At 44.7% G+C, this 21,326-nt stretch overlaps 1 protein-coding gene, 1 long non-coding RNA gene and 1 pseudogene across 4 annotated transcripts in view; 1 reads left to right on the top strand and 2 right to left on the bottom strand.

The window, feature by feature from the left end:
* Positions 1-6,641: 6,641 nt before the first annotated feature.
* Positions 6,642-8,759, bottom strand: LOC148144847 (uncharacterized; annotated as a pseudogene). The gene is made up of 2 exons (XR_015751607.1): positions 8,694-8,759; positions 6,642-8,081 (listed from the first exon to the last, which is right to left on the bottom strand). The product of XR_015751607.1 is annotated as an uncharacterized LOC148144847 (transcript).
* Positions 8,760-8,980: 221 nt separating this feature from the next.
* Positions 8,981-12,750, top strand: LOC148144848 (uncharacterized). The gene is made up of 3 exons (XR_015751634.1): positions 8,981-9,203; positions 9,652-9,771; positions 10,004-12,750. It is a non-coding gene; the product is annotated as an uncharacterized LOC148144848 (long non-coding RNA).
* LOC148144849 (sulfhydryl oxidase 1-like) overlaps positions 11,527-21,326 on the bottom strand; it is a 58,582-nt gene continuing 48,782 nt past the window's right edge. The window contains exon 2 of one of the 2 annotated variants that reach the window (XR_015751619.1): positions 11,527-11,546. Coding sequence is in view for 1 of the 2 variants with exons in the window: in XM_087975126.1 (XP_087831252.1) it covers positions 13,183-13,186 (4 nt within the window). In the remaining variant the exon portion in view is untranslated. Of the gene's footprint in view, positions 11,547-12,925; positions 13,187-21,326 lie in introns of those variants that run through there. The other variant, XM_087975126.1, reaches the window with a different exon arrangement.

Below are 21,326 nucleotides of genomic sequence, written 5' to 3' on the forward strand. Positions count from 1 at the left end.
GGTCAGTCTCGGATAATTGGTCAGCATGGATGTGTTGAACTGAAGTTTGTTTCAGTGCAGTGTGACTCTAAGTCAATAACACTTAGAGTCATAGAGATGTACAGCATGGAAACAGACCCCTCGGTCCAACCCGTCCACGCTGACCAGATATCCCAACCCAAACTAGTCCCACCTGCCAGCACCCGGCCCATATCCCTCCAAACCCTTCCTATTCATATACCCATTTAAGTGCCTCGTAAATGTTGCAATTGTACCAGCCTCCACCACTTCCTCTGGCAGCTCATTCCGTACCCGTACCACCCTCTGTGTGGAAAAAGTTGCCCCTTAAGTCTCTTTTATATCTTTCCCAAAACCTGTGCCTTCTAGTTCTGGACTCCCTGACCCCAGGGAAAAGACTTTGCCTATTTACCCTATCCATGCCCCTCATAATTTAGTAAACCTTTTATGAGCGAAACTTGACCTTTTTAGTGATAATCTTCCCACTGGATTTGTTATAATGCACCCAGTGTCCGGAGCTTTTTGGTGGGTAAAAGTGGCACAAATCCACTAGATCTTGTGGAAGCAGTGCATTTGTCAAATACTTTCATCTATCCATCTTCTACAAGGCACAATTTAGCAGTGAAGTGGAATACTCTCCCACCAGCTTAGATGAGTGCAGCTTCAACATCACTGAAAAAAAATTGATACCATCCAGGACAAAGTAACCTGATAGATTGGCACCATATCCACATACATGCACTCCCTCTGCTCCACTGTTCAGAACATGTAGTGTGTACTATCTACAAGACGCACCACAGAAATTCAGCAAAGAACCTGAGAAAATACCTTCCAAACTAACAACCGCTTCCAGCTAGAAGGACCAGGACAAAAGCTACTTGGGAACACAATCTCTTGCAAGTACCCCTCCAAGCCACTCATCATATTGACTTGGAAATATATTGCTGTTCCTTCAGTGTTGCTGGGTCTAAATCCTGGAATTCCCTCCCTAAGGACATTGTGGGTCATCGTGAAGCGTGTGGACCACAGCAGTTCAAAACGGCAGCCCATCACCACCTTCTCAAGGGGAACAAAATGCTGGCCAGCCAGCAACTCTCATGTACCACGAATAACTTTTAACAAATGATTGAAACAGAGTGTTGGAATGTGCAAACAAAAAACAAAATCAACGTTCAGGAGTGACAGGTGGAGGGTACTGACTCGGTCCTTATTTGAGGACAGATACAGAGCAACATACTGACACTGAACTGGAAATAGAGTTTAGAGGTAAACACCTGTAGTCTTTCATTCAGTGTATACATTTAAAATCGATTAAAGGTTGGTTCCTGAGATGTACTACAACAACACACGAGTAGGACAGTTAAGGAAGCATATGAGACACTTGATTTAATCTCTTTAATGGCAGCTATATCTCCCACACTCCCATGCGATGGAGAAACCCCTCTTCTGATGGCAGACAGTGCACGTGCGCTGAGAGGGAGGTGCTGTTGCGCATGTGTCAGATAGGCATGGGGCACCGCCCCTCATCGTTCTGGTCGATGGCTGACCAATCTTTGGGAAACCCTGGAGGACCGGAAGGAGTCTAGTCATCCGGCCAATCAGAGCGCCCCGTATTGTCTGAATGCGGAAGGTGGACCATGAGCTTCTAAAGCTGCTGCTGCTCCTGCTCCTCTCTCTGAATGAAGGTTGAGCTTTAACTCAGACGGCAACTTCCTTCCTCTGTCCAACACCATCCAAATGGTCCAATTTGAAATCTAAATGTTGACCTTCCTTTTGTGCACCCCTTGTGCAGCCGTAACCCTGCACGCCTCGCTCGGTCTAAGCGCCGTATGACCTGCATGTCCTTGTTTGCTCGGATCTGACTGTACTGCTCACAAATCCGAAACTTTTGACATAGAACACAGAACAGTACAGGCACTTTATCCTACTCTCAGATGAGGCATACCCTTCAATGTACTAACTTCCATGTGCCTATCGCTTAAATGTTGCTAATATATCGGACTCTACTACCACCGCTGGCAGTGGATTCCATGCACCCACCACTCTGCGTGAAGAACCTACTCTGACATCTCCCCCAAACCTTCCTCCAATTACCTTAAAATTATGCCGACTTGTAACAATCATTTCTTCCAATGCTATCTACTCTATCTATGCCTCTCAACATCTTGTATACCTCTATTAAGACATCTCTCATCCTTTTTCACTCCAATGTCCATTTCATACCTTGTGCTAATATTTTTTGAAGGACTTCTTCAGAAGGATAATATATTACAAGGGGCAAAGACAGTGTACATACATAATATGATGTCTTTAAACTTGGTTACATTTTAATTAACAGAAGAGCTTATTTATTGTAAAATGGGTAAACTGAACACGCATTTTGAAGGGTGAGAGTGTGGAATATTTCGAGGTGCGTGGTAAAACAGAACTGAATCGGCATGGCTTTGACAAGAGGAGGTCATGTCTGACAAATGTATTAGGATTCTTTGAGCAGCGAATGAGTAAGTTAGACAAAGGGAGAGCCAGTGGATGAGAGTGATTTGGATTTCCAGAAGGCCTTTGACAAGGTGCAGCGCAGGAGGCTGTGAAATAAGATAAGAGTCCCTGGTGTTAGGGGCAAGGTGCTGACATGGATTGAGGATTGGCTGGCAGAAGGCAGAGTGGTGGTATAAAGGGACATTTTTCAGGAGGGGGCAAGTGGAGTTCCAGAAAGGGTCCATGCTGGAAACACAAAGAGACTTAGGAGTTCCCAGCTCAGGATTCTCAGGGGAGAATTGTACCATTCTGGGGGGAATGGGGAACTGAGAAGGATCCTACTATTCATGGGTTGTGGTGGGGGGTGGAAGGATTGTACCATTCACATGGGAAGGGGACAATTATACAATTCAGACAGCAAGTGTCATACCATTCATGTCAGATGTGGGTAGGGGAGGACTGTACCCTGAATGGGTGTGGGGGCGGAAAGGATTGTAATTGTTCATTGGAGAGGTAGCAGTGGGGAGGATTGTACCATTCACAGGGAGAACTATTTATTTTTATTTTCCAGAATTTCCATGATACAGGACAGATGCCAATTTTACCCACCAGAAATCTCCTGAAATTGGGTGCTCTAAAAAAAAAAAATCCAGCAGGAAGATTATCAGTGAAGAGGTCTGGTTTTGGTCATAGAGGATAGATATAGAGTCACACTACACGGAAACAGACCCTTCGGTTCAACTCATCCATGCCGACCAGATGTCTCAATCTGGCCCAGACCCAAGTTCCACATTTAGCCCATATCTCTCTAAACCTGAACCCTTCATCCAGATATGTTTTAAAATGTGCAATTGTACCCACTTCCTCTGACAGCTCATTCCATCCAAACATCACCTTCTGCATGAAAATGTATCCCATTAGGTCCTTTGTAAATATTTCCCCCTCTCACCTTAAACCTATGTCCTCTAGTTTTGAACCTTCCCCCCCACCCCCTCCCCTCCCCTCCCCGAGAAAAAAAGAGCTTGGCTATTCACTCTCTCCATGCCCCTCATAATTTTTAAATCAGTATAAGGTCACCCCTCAGGCTCTAACGCTCCAGGGTAAAAAAAAAGGCCCCAGCCTCTCCCTATAACTCAAAATCTCCAGTCCCAGTAACATCCCTGTAAATCTTGTCTGCAGCCTCACAAGTTTAACAGGATCTTTCCAAATGAATGGCGACCAGACTTCTATGCCGTGTTATAAAAGTGGTCTCACCAATGTCCTGTACAACCACATGACGTCCCAACTCATTTAATCAATGCTGTGACCCACGAAAGCAAGCACTTTCTTCATCACTCTGTCTACCCGCAACTCCACTTTCAAGGATTAACGTCTGCACTCCTGGAGCTATTCATTCAGCAACAATCCCCAGGGGTCTACCATTCACTGTATCAGTCTACCCTGCTTAGTCCTCTCCAATTTTGTTCCATTTGCTCACACAGGCATGTCTTGTTGACTTTGTTCTGAGCAGTGTGGATGCTTTCTCCCTTTCACACTTCCATTAACACCCATATGATACCTCAATCTCACCTTCACTATCATTAGCAATCTATCTCTTTGGCTCGGGGTACTTCTCACCAGATGTTCCCCTCGGTCTTACTCACCCCTCTGTCTATGCCATAAAAATGAGCATTTTCCAGCCCCTTTCAGTTCTGAATGAGAGTGAGATCAGACACGAGACATTAACCAATTCTCTCTCCACATACGTTCCCTGATCTGAAGACTTCCTCCAGCCCCCACAAGGATAGAAATGTCAGCACCTATTTCTCCAAATGTCATGTTTGATCTACTCATGACACATTCCTTGGATTTGGAGTGTTCTGATGTAGCGTTTAATAGGGATCCATCAAAATCAACATCCAGTCTTGTCTGAGAGCAGAACCAACTCAACTGACCGAACAAGCTGCACAACTCTTCTGTCGGATCTGTAGATGTGACATCCTCTCTCTCTCGTTAACAACAGGATTAGAGAGGCTTGGAGTACCATTCTCTCTAAACACGATTCCTAATCCACTGTTATTCCAGACTTATATGCATAACATCTAAACCTAAATAGTTAAAGCTCCTCAGCCTGATCTCCCACCAACAACAGAATGGTTTCAGCACAGAAAGAACGTGCTCTAATGGAATGATGTCTGTTCTTAAATTCCACGTTAAAGTTATTATTGCATTAATTTGTTATAAATGGTGTCCAATTCAGAGAGCATTCCTTTTTGTGGAACTCTACAGGAGTTTTCTGATCACAGAATCATACAGTACAGAAAAGGCCCTTTGGCCCATCAAATGTGTACCACCAATATGTTATCACTTACACTAGATTCATAGAGCTGTACAGCATGGAATCAGACCCTTTGGTGTCCATAACTAGAGGGCATAGGTTTAAGGTAGATGGGGAAAGGGATCTAAGGGGCAACCTTTTCACACAGAAGGTGATGCATGTATGGAATGAGCTACCAGAGGGAGTGGTGGGATTGGTACAATTACAACATTTCAAAGTCATCTGGATGGATAGATGAATTGAGAGAGATATGGGTCAAATGTTGGCAAATGGGATGAGATTAACTTCAGATATCTGGTCAGCATGGCCAAGTTGGATGGAAAGGTCAGTTTCCATGCTGTCCAGCGCTATGGTGGGGAAATAACCCATGTCCACATTCCCCCCTCTACCCTGCCACTTGTTGTGTGGCTCGGGAACATTGTTGGGTCACCCAGACCCTGACAATTTCCACATAGCTCCGGGCATTTCTCACAAACGCCACTCGGATTGTCAGCCACTGTCAGAAACTTTAGTTTTCCTTTTTGTCCAACCTTCAGCACTGGGCGAGCATTCTCTGTTCCTGTTGTGGGATCGTGTTCAAATAGCCTCTTTATTCAGCAACCGCAAGTTGCACAAGCTTGAGGTGGGGATGGAATCCCAAAATACCGTCCTTACAGCAGCCTCTTTACACACAGCTCTTACAGAGATTAACACCCGTCACTATGGTGTTCCATTGTTTTATCTATTGTACATAAACGCTGGCTGCTACTCCTGATAGGATTGAGATTGTCTGTGTGGTCTGCTTGCAGAATTAAGAGGTGTTCGTCCTTTCGTCTTTTAAGTCAGCAAATGTTAGTAAAACTACTCGGCCTATATGCTCTAAATAAGTTAGATATTGTACCCGCACTGAATAAAATAATAAAGGATATTAAACTGTTTATCACTGCTGGATTGTGAGATATGTTTAGTATTTGCCAGCATGAGTTTCATTCATTCCTGCAATTTCATAGAAGCACAGTCTCGATAGTCAGCTTCTTAAAGGGGACAGTGGCTGCGAGTCAGGAAAACTACTTGATGTATTTATGTATTGATGTATTTATTCAGGTCCCGATAGACAGTTGGCAAGTGCTGATTAATATACTATTCTTTCATGGTGATAAGATGGCAGGGAGGTATTGTTCTGAAAACATTACTATGTTGACAGTTATTCAGAGGTAGCTTTTGATGCAGAAATAGGCCTAAAACACTGCTAGTAGCAAGGGCTGGTAAGGGATGAAGGTGTGAAAAAGCAGGAATGAGTCAAAAGAGGTGTTTTAACTTATTCTATTTTGTAATAGTAAAATAAAATTGCAGTTTTGTAGTATATGAATGAACGAATAAAGCTATGTTATAGGAAAGAGTTATGAGTGAATGAAATGGGAATGCAGTATTATTAGATATAGGGCTCCTGTGAGCAGCTTAGAAAAGAGTTATGAATGACTAAATAGAAAGCGTTTGAGAGTGGGTTAGTAAAGAGACCTATAACACAATATGTCACATCATCCTGGCGGGGTTGGAGAAACTGGAGCCAGATTTCTTCGGAGTCAAACATGACAGATACACACCTCCTGACTTCAGTACATGCTCCAAATCAGTAAGCGTGTCTTAATAGGTGCTCAACTCACCAGGGAATAAATGCCCTCTTGAATATTAAGGGAAAAAGTGAAGACTGCAGATGCTAGAGATCAGAGCTGAAAATGTGTTGCTGGAAAAGCACAGCAGGTCAGGCAGCATCCAAGGAGCAGGAGAATCGACATTTCGGGCATGAGCCCTTCTTCAGGAATCCTGACGAAGGGCTCATGCCCGAAATGTCGATTCTCCTGTTCCTTGGATGCTGCCTGACCTGCTGCGCTTTTCCAGCAACACATTTTAGCTCTTGAATATTAAGACAAGTAACACCCACAAAGCATCCAAATGTTCACTACTCAGTGTGACTGGATTGGTGTCTGAGCAGATGGCATGACTGACTGAATCCCTTCCCGCACTCGGGGCAGGTGAACGGTCTCTCCCCAGTGTGGATAGGCTGGTGTCTCCGCAGGGAAGACCAATCAATGAACCCCTTCCCACACACTGAGCAGGTGAACGGCCTCTCCCCGGTGTGGACCCGTTGGTGAAACTGCAGATTAGAGGACTGAATGAATGCCTTCCCACAGATGGAACATGTGAACGGTCTCTCCCCGGTGTGGACCCGCTGGTGTCTCCGCAGAGAAGACGAATCAATGAAGCCCTCCCCGCATATGGAGCAGGTGAATGGTCTCTCCCTGGTGTGGACCCACCGGTGTCGCCGCAGGGTGGATGAATCGCTGAAGTGCTTACCGCACACTGAGCAGGTGAACGGCCTCTCCCCGGTGTGGACCCGCTGGTGGTTCATCAAGGCAGAGGACCGTGTGAATACCTGCCCGCACACTGAGCAGGAGAAAGGCCTCTCCCCGGTGTGGACTCGCTGGTGGGTCAGCAAGGCAGAAGACTGGGTGAACGCCTTCCCGCACATGGAGCAGGTGAACGGCCTCTCCCCAGTGTGAATCCGCCGGTGGGTCACCAGGGTGGATAACTGAACGAACGCCTTCCCGCAGACAGAGCAGGTGTACGGCCTCTCCGCGGTGTGGACCCGCTGGTGACTCTGGAGGTTGGAAGACTGGTTGAACGCCTTCCCACACACACAGAGCAGGCTTCTCCCTAGAGTGGACCCGCTGGTGACTATGCAGGGTGGATAACTGAACGAACGCCTTTCCACACAAATTGCATGTGAAAGGCCTCTCCCCCGTATGGACCCGCTGGTGGGTCACGAGGGCGGATGAATGGGTAAACCCCTTCCCACACACGGAGCAGGTGAACGGCCTCTCCCCAGTGTGACGGCGGCGATGGCTTTCAAGCAAGCATGGGAATTTGAATTCCTTCCCGCAGTCTCCACATTTCCAAGGTTTCTCCATCACGTGGGAATCCCCACCGCCTTCTAGTGTTGACAATCAGTTGAAGGACCATTCACAAATGGAAGGTGTTCTATGTCTTGCTGCTGTGAACGGGATGTTGCTATTTCAGACTTTGTACCCGCTTAAAGCTCTTCCCACAGTCAGTTCACTGGTACACGCTCACTGAGGTCTGTGTACTTCAGCTTCACTGAAGTTTGAAACATTTCAAAGCAGACAAGACAGAAGAGAAATAAAATTTCCAGTGAGATTCAAAAGACTGATAACATTCCTATGCCAGTGAATCGATTGTCTCGCTCAGATCTTATTTTGAGATTTATGGCTGCAATTCCATCCATTCTCATATCCTGTAAAATAGAGAATACAGAAGACATCACTATCTACAAAGGATAGAAATTCCAAACAGACAATTCTGGTTCGTGTGGAACATTCTTTCTTCTCAATGCCACAGTGTCCCTCCATTCTCACTAGGTATTATTGCCCCATGCTCCACATTCTCCTAAAAATGCTGAAAAATGTTGACTGATGGATCTATGCTCACCTCTTCCTGCCCTGGACATAGGTTGTCACAGATTGAACCAGGAGTGAGCCATTCAGCTTCTGGGGTTTGCTCTGCTGTTCCATAAAATCATATCTGTGCTGCTTTGGCCGTCACTCCATTTCCTGCTGTTCTCCATAACCTTTCATATCCCTGTCATTTAAAATTCTCTTCAATTAAGTCTTGAATACATTCCATGAGCCAGTCTCCATTACCCTCTGTGGGGGATCATTCCATAAACTAACAAGAAAATAATAAATTCCTCATTTCTCCCTGAAATGGGAGACCACTTCCAGACAGGTGGAGACTAGCCAGTTTAGAATCATGTTCAGCATGGACTGGATAGAATAAAGAGTCAGAAATTGAGCAGTTTAACCCCAGAATAGAAAGGGAGGGTGAGAAAAGAAAGTGCCGTACTCACAGATAGTGAACAGAGAAAGGAAGTTGCAGTCTGAGGTGAAGCTCAATCTTCAGAAGCTCATTGTCAAACTTCCGCATTCTGTCAATACGGCGGTTCTGATTGGCCGGCGGACCAGTCTCCTTCCGGTCATCCAGGGATTCCAATTGGCTCACAGTTAACCTGTGTGATGTCATAACGCGTGGCCAATAGGAGAGAATCATCTTGGAACACGGGATCGTCATCGGCCAGCTCCCTCCGGACGTCCCGCCCCGTAAGAGGACGTCACAACGCGGAAGTAGTGCGATCAATTTCAGACTGAGACCTCCCCAACTCTGGGCAATATCTGGGAGCAAAGCAATATCTCCCCCTTTCTATTCCTCATCCTGGGAGGGAGAGAGAAGAGGGAAGGCATTGTACACTTGTACCAACTGGCGGCGGAGAGTGTGAATGCAAGTGAAGGGGTTTCAGATTCTCTCTCTCTCAAGGCTTTCTGATCCTCATGGCATTTATCAGAACTGGAACGTGAAAAGGGTCAGAGATTTGTCTAGTGTTATTGAGTTTTTAAACATTCAACGTGGTCTTCGTGGTTTTCTCACATTCGATTATAATTAATTGTTGTAATTATGTGTTGTAGCTATGTCATATACTTCCAATTATGCTGTTATTGAAGGGGACGGTAAGTGAGCATTGGACAGAGTCATAGAGATTTCCAGCATGGGAACAGACCCCTCAGTCTAACTCGTTCATACTGACCAGTTAATCTGGATAAATCTAGTCCCATTTACCAACACTTGACCCATATCCCTGTAAACCTTTTATTAATTCATTCACCCATCCAGATGCCTTTTAAATATTGTAATTGTACCAGCCTCCACCACTTTCACTGCAGATCATTCCATTTGTACAAAGAGAGTCCATTCATCAGTAACAATGGCAGGGAAGAAGCTCTTTCTGAATCTGTTGGTGCATGTGTTTCCAGATTCTGTATCTTCTGCCTGACAAAAGAAGTTGTGAGAGAGCATTAGGGGGTTGGATGAGAATTTGATGATGTTGGCAGCATTTCTCCAGCAAAGAGAAGTGGAGGTGGAGACCATGGATGGTAGGTTGACTTCCGTGATGGTCTGCGATGCGCATAAAACCTTCTGGGTATCTTATCATTCTGGACAAAGCAGTAGCCGGACTAGGTTGTTACACATCCAGATAGAACACTTTCTATAGTGCATCTGTAAAAGTTAGTGAGGGTCATTATTGACACACTGAATTGCATAAGCCTCCTGAGGAAGAAGTGTTGTTGTGCTATCCTGACTGAGTTTGCCCCTTCATTTTTCCAGATGGTGAGAACACTCAAACAACCCACGTGGAGTTTGCATTGCTGACAGAAAGCAGTTTGTGTTCAGCAGCAGCTTAGTCATTCACGCACTAGGTGCTGTGAGATTAAAAGTACAGACAGCCATGAGGAACCAGAGGTGTTTCCAACCAACATTCAAGCTGATCAATCTAAACCTTGAAGTCTCAAATGAAATCTAGAAGTTCACTTCGCCAAAAGCTAATGGAGGCATCCTCATAAAATTACCAGATATACTTGGAATCCTGAGAAGAATTCAAGTGAATCCTGGAAAGATATTGCATGTCTTGGACTATTCCCAGAAAGTGAATGAACTATCAAGATTCATATAAAGATTTGTGGGAACTATGGCAGGGAAGGAAAGAAAACTAGATTTACAATTTAATGCCATACATACTATTCTGCTAAGTTACTCCTGTTGATTAGGTTTTCACATTTTTAAACAAAAAAAAAAAGAGTTGTTCTTCCAGTTAATGACTGGGTTTTCAACTTCTCTTCAAAATTAATAGTTTTTCTCTTCAAACTGAATGGTTGATTGTAACAAAACTGCATCTCATTGTTGAATTTTGAATCTGTAGGATATGCTTGGTAAAGTTTGAATGAACAATATTTCAAAGTGAATTTTATCATGTTCAGTACCAAGACGTTCTGGAGAGGAAAGACTTGTCCTTGTGTGTTTTGCAACACTTAATCAAGGTCAGTTCAATAGAAGAAGCAGCCAGGTTGATGCTCGAGTTGACAGCTCGGGCAAAACAGCTGAAATAATGCAGGCAATAGCACAGCAATTAGGGTTCGAAAGTTAGCCAAAAATATAAAAACAGGTTGGAAAGTTTCTTCAGCTTTCTTTAAAAAAATAACAAAAGTGTTGGTTCTATAGAAAATGAGTCTGGGGATTCAATAGCGGAGTATAAAGAGATGGTAGATGAATTGAAAAGAGCTTGAATCTGTCTTCACTAGAGAGGATACAAGTAATACCCTGGAACTAGCTGTAAATCAGGAATTGAAAAGGAGGGAGGAACTGAAGAAAATTACAATTACCAGGGAAACTGACTAAACTGTTGGAACTACGAGTTGACAAGTTCCGGGTACCTGAAGGATTTCATCCAAGACTCTTAAAGAAACACTAACCAGTGAAATAGTTAACACATTGGTTTTAATTTTCCAGACGCCATTAGTTTCAGGGAAGGTTTCTTTAAATTGGTAAACTCTTTTCATCGAAAAGGGAGACACAGAATGGGAAACTGCAGACTATTTACCTTAACTGCAGACTATTTTCATCGGGAAAATGTCGAAATCTATAATTAAAGATGTTATGACAAGGCACTTGTATAAGTTCAAGGTAATCAGGCAGCGTGAATGTATTTTTGTCAATGGGAAATAATGTTGTAGTAACGTTTTGAAGAACTGCCTCTTCCCAATGCGACTGAGCTGATGAATCTCCAGTGCCGACAGGGATTGGTATCCCTTCCCCCAGTCCCCACATTCCCACGACTTCTCCGCAGTTCTGGCGTCCTTTTGGCTCTCTGTTTCTGATGAACAAGTGAAACTGTGATCACACTCAGGAAACGTGTACAGTCACTCCCTCCTGCAAATAGTATAATAGTTCTTCAGTCTGTGTAACTGGTTAAAGCTCCTTCCCACAGTCAGCTCACTGGGGGACACTGTCTCTCTCTCTCAACAAGGGGAAAAGATGTACAAAAGTTGAGCAGCGAGACAAAATGCAAAAGCAATAAAACAATTGTAGCTGTACCATTTTTTTTCCTTTTGGCACTTGGACATTTAAATGTATTAATAACACCCACATCCCCAAAAAACGTATTACGCATGCCTGCCGGTGTCAGCAAAACACTGGGCATTGTCATCGCTGTCCGGAAAAAACGGCGCGCGACCTTCTCTTGATGGACCAATAGGACGCCCAGGAGGACCGGAAAGAGACTGCCAATCAGAGCTATCCCATTGACTGAATGTGGAAATTGGACCATGAGGTGCTGAAGCTGCTGTTCTTCCTCTCTCTCTCTCTCTCTGCATGAAGATTGAGCTTTAACCAGACTGCAAATTCTTTCCTCTGTCCAATATCTGTGAGTGCGGTACTCTCTTTTTGCACCCGCTTTTCCATTTCTTTTTTGTTCTGGGGTTCAATTGTTGACTTGCAGCAACTGAAAGGAAAGGGAGTGAATCCTGGAGGGGACAGACTCTGGAAACGTTGGTCCAGGTCTGTGTCGTAATGGGCAAAATAGACAGGCGGCAGGCTGCAAGAACACAGCAAGCCAGGCAACATCAGGAGGTGGAGGAGTCGATATCTTGGTGTAACCTTTGTTCAGGACTAGAGGTGGGTACAGGGAGTGATACAGAGAAAAGGGGTGCTTGGGACACGATGGTGAAGTGGGGATAGGTGAAGACAGGTGGAGGGTATGTCCTGATTGGTCAATGGGAGGAAGGAATCTGGTTGGTGGCAGAGAGGAGTGCAAAGGAGGGGTCGAGGCTGAGAAAAGAATCGGGGGATGGGAAGTGAAGTTATTTGAAATAGCTGTAGGCTGCCCAGGTGGAAGATGGGGTGTTGTTCCTCCAAGTTGTGGTTTAGTTTGTTGTGGCAATGGAGGAGGCCAAAGATGTTCATGTCAGAAAGGGAGTGGGAAGGGGAATTAAAATGGGTGGTGACGGGGAGGTCTGGTCAGCCTCTGCGGACCCGGCTGCAATGCTCGGTGAACCATTCCCAAGTTTATGCTCTGTCTCCCCGATGTAGAGAAAACCACAATTTGCAAACACCTGGTAAATGCAGTACCGTAATGTGAAGTTATAGCCTTTGCTGTGAAAAAAACAGAAAGGAGGTGTATTGTTCAAACGTTAATGTATTAGGTTGTGGAGAAAAGGAGAACTGCAGATGCCGGAGATTCGAGTCAAAATGTGGCACTGGGAAAACACAGTAGGTCAGGCAGCGTCCAAGGAGCAGGGGAGTCGACGTTTCGGACCCGACCCCTTCATCGTGAATGCTGTATGGATGTACAAAGGGGCCTCAGCATCCTTCGACACCAGTCAATGCCAGTTGTCAGACAGGCGCAGCAAGCAATCAGCATGGCAAATGGTATTTTGCCAAGAGGAATTCTGTTGTAAAGTGCAGATGCTTTCCTCCAGTTAGGTGGTCGTTGAATATATCCAAGGCTGCATTCATCTGATTTTTGAAGATCAAATAAGTGAACGCAAGAAAATGATTTTACAGAGTTACAGTTACAGAGTCATACAGCACAGAAACAGACCCTTCAGTCCAACTAGTCCACGCTGACTATATTCACAAACGAAACCAGTCCCACCTGCCTGCGTTTGGCCCATGCCCCTCCGAACCTTTCCTATTCATGTATTTATTCAAATGTCTTTTCAATGTTGTTACTGTACCTGCACCCACCACTTCTTCTCGACATTCATTACACACACAAACCACTCTATGCAAAAAAAGGTACCCTTCATGCCTTTTTAAAGTCTTTCTCCTCACACCTTCAAATTTGCTGCCTAATCTTGAAACCCCCACCCTCGGGAAACGATACACGGCGGTCACCTCATCTATGTTCCTCATGAATTTATAAACTTCCGTAAGGTCACCTCTTAGCCTCCTATGCTCCAGTGAAAATGTCCCAGCCCATCCACGTAGATGTTGACAGATTCATATCCAGTTATGATCTGTTGAATGCTGGTGCAGGCTTGAAAGACCAAATAGGTTACTCCTGCTTCCAGTTCTCACAGTCTGTGTCCAGGACAGCAAGAGACCATAGGACGTAGGAGCAGGAATTAGGCCATTCAGCCCATCGGGTTCTGCTCCGCCATTTAATAATGGCTGATAGGCTTCTCAACCCCATTCTCTCACTTTGTCCCCGTAACCCTCTATCCCCTGGATATTCAAAGTCTCCATCTCAGTCCTAAATATCCACAATGACAGCCCTCCACAGCCTTCTGTGGCAGTGAATTCCATAGATTCACCACTCACCACCATTCTGCAAGGTCTTCCCTTTACTCTAAGGCTGTGCCCACTGGTTCTAGTCTCTCCAACCAATGGAAACATCTTCCCAATGTCCACTCTATTCAGGCCGTTCAGAATTCAGTATTGTTTATGTTTCAATTAGAACCCCCCTCCCCCCAAGTGTGGGCCTGTTAACCAGTATGAACCAGACCCTGCAGGATGTGGTACAGCAGGGATTAGGTTGAGCAAACTGAGAATGGAGGGAGAGTATGTGGGATGGAGATTTTCAAATTCTAGGGAACAAGAGGGGAAAACAAGAGTTCACTATAAATTAGAATTGATTGGATGGGCTGAAGGGCCAAGGAGTGGCAGATGAAAATGCGTGGTTTGCATTTTGGTCAAGCAATGCAGGCAGGACTGACACACGCAAGAGGGATGTTGTAGAACAAAGAGACCTTGGAGTGCAGGTTCATAATTCGTTGAAGATGGAGTCACTGGTAGACAGGATAGTGAAGAAAGCATTTGGTATGCTTTCCTTTATTGGTCAGAGCATTGAGTATCGGAGTTGGGAGGTCACGTTGCAGCTGTACAGGCCATGTTTGGAAGACTGCATTTGTTTCTGGTCTCCCTGTTATTGGAAAGATATTGTGTAACTTTGAAAGGGGTCAGAAAAGATTGACAAGGCTGTTGCCAGAGTTGGAGGGTTTAAACTACAGGGAGAGGCTGAATACACTGGGGATATTTTCCCTGGAGCATCGGAGGCTGAGGGGTGACCATGTTGACACTCATAAGGGGCATGGCTAGGGTGAATACCCAAGGTCTTTACCCCAGGGTAGGGGAGTCCAAAACTAGAGGGACATATGTTTGAGGTGAGAGGGGAATTTTAAAATTCTTCTGTTTGGGTACATGAATAGGAAGGATTTAGAGGGATATGGACCACATGCAGGCAAATTGGACTAGATTAATTTAGGATACCTGTTTGGCACAGACAAGTTGGACCGAAGGGTCTGTTTCCGTGCTGTATGACTTTAATCGTCTTCTGTGAAAGCAGAAATCTGATGGTGAAGACTGGAGTTTCAGGATGTTTTGCCCTTACTGGGAGCAGAGATGTTTGACTGAAGTGTGTTGGTGTTAATGTCTTGATGTTCCATTTTGCTCCCACCTTCCTGGGGACGTTAACCATTTCGTATCTGGTTGTTCATCAAGAAGCTGCATTGCACCCTGAATTGACAATTTTTTTTTGCTGAGTGAGGCAATACTTCCTTCGAGTTACGCTGTACCAAGGATCCAGTTACAAAGGGACAACTTGGTGGTGACAAACAGTAAAGAAGGTGAGGTGGGATGGGTGGAGAGTGTGTGTGCTTTGAACTATTTAAAAAGCAGTTCATTTTTCTACGCTTTTTTGCTGGGGGGGGGGGTTCTGAAGCTGTAACAAAGCTGGGTCACAATAAAGATTACCCGAACTTACTGCCGGGCTCAGATTCTCATTGAAAGCTTTGAGCTCCAAGAATTTTTAGTTTTAAAACTGCTCATTTCTTTCAGCCTGCTGCACTAAGTTTCCAATGTCGCATATCAAATGGAGCAGTGAATGAGTAGCTAGTATCTTGAGAAATTGGGAATTTTTCAGGAGTGCAGAGTAAGTCATTTCATTGGCATTGTAAAGTGTAATAGCAGCACCGGGAGGTGTGGGCTGTGTTCACGAGATACGATATGGAGGGGCTGGTATTGGAGTGGGGTGGATAGAGTTAAATATCTCACAACACCAGGTGATAGTCCAACAGATTTATTTGGAAGCACTCGCTTTTGGAGTGCTGCTCCTTCATCGGGTAGCTGTGGTCCAGGGTAATAAGACACAAATTTCTTAGCAAAAGATCACAGTGTCATGCAACTGATAGGATATATTGAACAAGCCTAGATTGCTGTTACCTCTTTCATCTTTTAGAATGGGTTGCAGGTTTTGGTTCATTAATATAAATCTTTTAAATCACATTCTCGAGATGACTTAAGGTTTTATAAAAAATAGGTGACATCTCAGTTCAGACAATGCTTTAAAGGTGTGAGGTTCGAGTCTATCAGTATCCCAATCTTGAGTCAGACTGGTCCTATTTCCAAAGTAGGAATTTATAAAATATTACATGGATTGACTGCCTGCAGTTTGCGTGCTCTTTGAGCAAAATTGAATGTATCTGCAAGAATAATCTTGCCAATACAAATTCACCCCCTTACTCCATATTTCCCATGGACCATCCACCCTAATTTGCACATCCCTGGGCACTATAGGTAATTTAGCACAGCCAATCCACCCCAATTTGCACCCTAAACTCTAAATTACCTTCTCAAGAGTGTAATTTAAATGCAGAGCTTTTCTAAGAAAAATGTCAGTCTGACTCAACATTGGGACCCAGACAGAATTCACACCTGTTATTAGAAAAACTCTGCATTTAAATGACATTCTTGAGAAGGTAATTAAAAATAAATTCAGGGATTAAGAGCAGAAACCCATTCTAAAAGATGGAAGATTTAATTTAAAATTGTTTAATGTATCACATTTTCATGACACTGGACTCTTTTGCTACAAATTCCGGGATCACGATCTAATTCTCCACAACTACCTGATGAAGGAGCAGCGCTCCGAAAGCTAGTGCTTCCAAATAAACTTGTTGGATTCCAATCTGGTGTTGTGATTTTTAACTTTATCCATAGGAAACTCATGAGTTGTGGGACTGGTAACAGTTGTTATTTTGTGATCCATTCCAAGTGAAAATTATCCTCTGCGCAGACACGGATGAACAGTCTGTTTTTGTGCATTGTGCGGGATCAGGCTAGCAGCTTTTAAATCCTAATGTTCAGAAGCAAACTGTAGATCAGCAATCGTATTCTGAGAGTGGTACTTCCAGCCCTGGTTAATCCCATTGGGTCAACAGAGAGAGGGGGAGAGGATGTCACATCTAAAGTTCATACAGAATAGTTGTTTCGGTTGTTCAGTCAGTTGAGTTGGTTCTGCACTCAGATGAGACTGGATATTGCTTTTTAATGGATCATAATTGAAACAACAATGGAACACCTTAAATTCAAGGAATTTTGATGGGCAAATCGAACCTTGAAGAGATAATGTTCTTCCATTAATAACGTTGGGTGACCCAAATTAGACATTTTTATTGATAGCTCCATAATCATATTCCTGCTGGATATTTTTTCTGGGCAAACAATTTCAGATGGGAGAAGTTCTGTATCCTGGGAAGGCAGTGAAATAAAAAAAACGGTTGTTTAAAGCATTTTAACTGTGGACCCACGAGCTCTTGTCCATTAAATCTCTTTATTTGCAGAAATAGCCTGTTAAAATGTCCATGTCCCTTTAAAATGCAGATTTCCCCATTTAGTATGACGCCGTTCCGTTAGATGTCGGAATATTTGTTTAAATTGAGCCGTGAGCTTTCCCAATGTAGACAGGGCTCCTGGAAACGTGGCAGTGTCCCCCCTGCAGCTGCAGAGCGAGACAGGAGAGTTTGTTTTTGTGAATGAGCAGTTGTAGCGCGAGGTGTCTGTTGCTTGGTGACGGTGAGGCTCCCTGGCTCCGCCCATCCCCCCCGTGCAGACGTCGCGCGGGGGCGAAGGCGGTTGGGAGGAGAAGTCGCTCGAGCGGGGAAGCGGCGGGAGGGCGGCCGTTAGGAAAATAGCGCCGTGCGGCCCGGGGCAGACACCCGTCACTGGGCACCGCCGCCTTCCTGGCGCAGCTGCTGTGTCACGGCCACACCGGCCGGCTGTACAGCAGGCAGGAGCCGGTGAGCATTCTGGAGGCGGATGAGGTTAAGGGCCTGTTTGGGAACTCGTCGGCCGCCTGGGTGGTGGAGTTCTACTGGTCGTGGGGCGGCCCCTGTGTCAACTATGGGGCCACCTGCCTCACCTTTCACCTCCCGGGCCCAGTACCTTCCAGGTGGCCCCATAGTTGACACAGGGGCCGCCCCACGACCAGTAGAACTCCACCACCCAGGCGGCCGACGAGTTCCCAAACAGGCCCTTAACCCCATCCGCCTCCAGAATGCTCACCGGCTCCTGCCTGCTGTACAGCCGGCCGGTGTGGCCGTGACACAGCAGCTGCGCCAGGAAGGCGGCGGTGCCCAGTGACGGGTGTCTGCCCCGGGCCGCACGGCGCTATTTTCCTAACGGCCGCCCTCCCGCCGCTTCCCCGCTCGAGCGACTTCTCCTCCCAACCGCCTTCGCCCCCGCGCGACGTCTGCACGGGGGGGATGGGCGGAGCCAGGGAGCCTCACCGTCACCAAGCAACAGACACCTCGCGCTACAACTGCTCATTCACAAAAACAAACTCTCCTGTCTCGCTCTGCAGCTGCAGGGGGGACACTGCCACGTTTCCAGGAGCCCTGTCTACATTGGGAAAGCTCACGGCTCAATTTAAACAAATATTCCGACATCTAACGGAACGGCGTCATACTAAATGGGGAAATCTGCATTTTAAAGGGACATGGACATTTTAACAGGCTATTTCTGCAAATAAAGAGATTTAATGGACAAGAGCTCGTGGGTCCACAGTTAAAATGCTTTAAACAACCGTTTTTTTTATTTCACTGCCTTCCCAGGATACAGAACTTCTCCCATCTGAAATTGTTTGCCCAGAAAAAATATCCAGCAGGAATATGATTATGGAGCTATCAATAAAAATGTCTAATTTGGGTCACCCAACGTTATTAATGGAAGAACATTATCTCTTCAAGGTTCGATTTGCCCATCAAAATTCCTTGAATTTAAGGTGTTCCATTGTTGTTTCAATTATGATCCATTAAAAAGCAATATCCAGTCTCATCTGAGTGCAGAACCAACTCAACTGACTGAACAACCGAAACAACTATTCTGTATGAACTTTAGATGTGACATCCTCTCCCCCTCTCTCTGTTGACCCAATGGGATTAACCAGGGCTGGAAGTACCACTCTCAGAATACGATTGCTGATCTACAGTTTGCTTCTGAACATTAGGATTTAAAAGCTGCTAGCCTGATCCCGCACAATGCACAAAAACAGACTGTTCATCCGTGTCTGCGCAGAGGATAATTTTCACTTGGAATGGATCACAAAATAACAACTGTTACCAGTCCCACAACTCATGAGTTTCCTATGGATAAAGTTAAAAATCACAACACCAGATTGGAATCCAACAAGTTTATTTGGAAGCACTAGCTTTCGGAGCGCTGCTCCTTCATCAGGTAGTTGTGGAGAATTAGATCGTGATCCCGGAATTTGTAGCAAAAGAGTCCAGTGTCATGAAAATGTGATACATTAAACAATTTTAAATTAAATCTTCCATCTTTTAGAATGGGTTTCTGCTCTTAATCCCTGAATTTATTTTTAATTACCTTCTCAAGAATGTCATTTAAATGCAGAGTTTTTCTAATAACAGGTGTGAATTCTGTCTGGGTCCCAATGTTGAGTCAGACTGACATTTTTCTTAGAAAAGCTCTGCATTTAAATTACACTCTTGAGAAGGTAATTTAGAGTTTAGGGTGCAAATTGGGGTGGATTGGCTGTGCTAAATTACCTATAGTGCCCAGGGATGTGCAAATTAGGGTGGATGGTCCATGGGAAATATGGAGTAAGGGGGTGAATTTGTATTGGCAAGATTATTCTTGCAGATACATTCAATTTTGCTCAAAGAGCACGCAAACTGCAGGCAGTCAATCCATGTAATATTTTATAAATTCCTACTTTGGAAATAGGACCAGTCTGACTCAAGATTGGGATACTGATAGACTCGAACCTCACACCTTTAAAGCATTGTCTGAACTGAGATGTCACCTATTTTTTATAAAACCTTAAGTCATCTCGAGAATGTGATTTAAAAGATTTATATTAATGAACCAAAACCTGCAACCCATTCTAAAAGATGAAAGAGGTAACAGCAATCTAGGCTTGTTCAATATATCCTATCAGTTGCATGACACTGTGATCTTTTGCTAAGAAATTTGTGTCTTATTACCCTGGACCACAGCTACCCGATGAAGGAGCAGCACTCCAAAAGCGAGTGCTTCCAAATAAATCTGTTGGACTATCACCTGGTGTTGTGAGATATTTAACTCTATCCACCCCACTCCAATACCAGCCCCTCCATATCGTATCTCGTGAACACAGCCCACACCTCCCGGTGCTGCTATTACACTTTACAATGCCAATGAAATGACTTACTCTGCACTCCTGAAAAATTCCCAATTTCTCAAGATACTAGCTACTCATTCACTGCTCCATTTGATATGCGACATTGGAAACTTAGTGCAGCAGGCTGAAAGAAATGAGCAGTTTTAAAACTAAAAATTCTTGGAGCTCAAAGCTTTCAATGAGAATCTGAGCCCGGCAGTAAGTTCGGGTAATCTTTATTGTGACCCAGCTTTGTTACAGCTTCAGAACCCCCCCCCCCAGCAAAAAAGCGTAGAAAAATGAACTGCTTTTTAAATAGTTCAAAGCACACACACTCTCCACCCATCCCACCTCACCTTCTTTACTGTTTGTCACCACCAAGTTGTCCCTTTGTAACTGGATCCTTGGTACAGCGTAACTCGAAGGAAGTATTGCCTCACTCAGCAAAAAAAAATTGTCAATTCAGGGTGCAATGCAGCTTCTTGATGAACAACCAGATACGAAATGGTTAACGTCCCCAGGAAGGTGGGAGCAAAATGGAACATCAAGACATTAACACCAACACACTTCAGTCAAACATCTCTGCTCCCAGTAAGGGCAAAACATCCTGAAACTCCAGTCTTCACCATCAGATTTCTGCTTTCACAGAAGACGATTAAAGTCATACAGCACGGAAACAGACCCTTCGGTCCAACTTGTCTGTGCCAAACAGGTATCCTAAATTAATCTAGTCCAATTTGCCTGCATGTGGTCCATATCCCTCTAAATCCTTCCTATTCATGTACCCAAACAGAAGAATTTTAAAATTCCCCTCTCACCTCAAACATATGTCCCTCTAGTTTTGGACTCCCCTACCCTGGGGTAAAGACCTTGGGTATTCACCCTAGCCATGCCCCTTATGAGTGTCAACATGGTCACCCCTCAGCCTCCGATGCTCCAGGGAAAATATCCCCAGTGTATTCAGCCTCTCCCTGTAGTTTAAACCCTCCAACTCTGGCAACAGCCTTGTCAATCTTTTCTGACCCCTTTCAAAGTTACACAATATCTTTCCAATAACAGGGAGACCAGAAACAAATGCAGTCTTCCAAACATGGCCTGTACAGCTGCAACGTGACCTCCCAACTCCGATACTCAATGCTCTGACCAATAAAGGAAAGCATACCAAATGCTTTCTTCACTATCCTGTCTACCAGTGACTCCATCTTCAACGAATTATGA

Source organism: Chiloscyllium plagiosum, unplaced genomic scaffold (genome assembly GCF_037043375.1).
Source record: "Chiloscyllium plagiosum isolate Xiang-an unplaced genomic scaffold, Cpla_swu_hap1 HiC_scaffold_27, whole genome shotgun sequence".
NCBI classification, from domain to species: Eukaryota; Metazoa; Chordata; class Chondrichthyes; order Orectolobiformes; family Hemiscylliidae; genus Chiloscyllium; species Chiloscyllium plagiosum.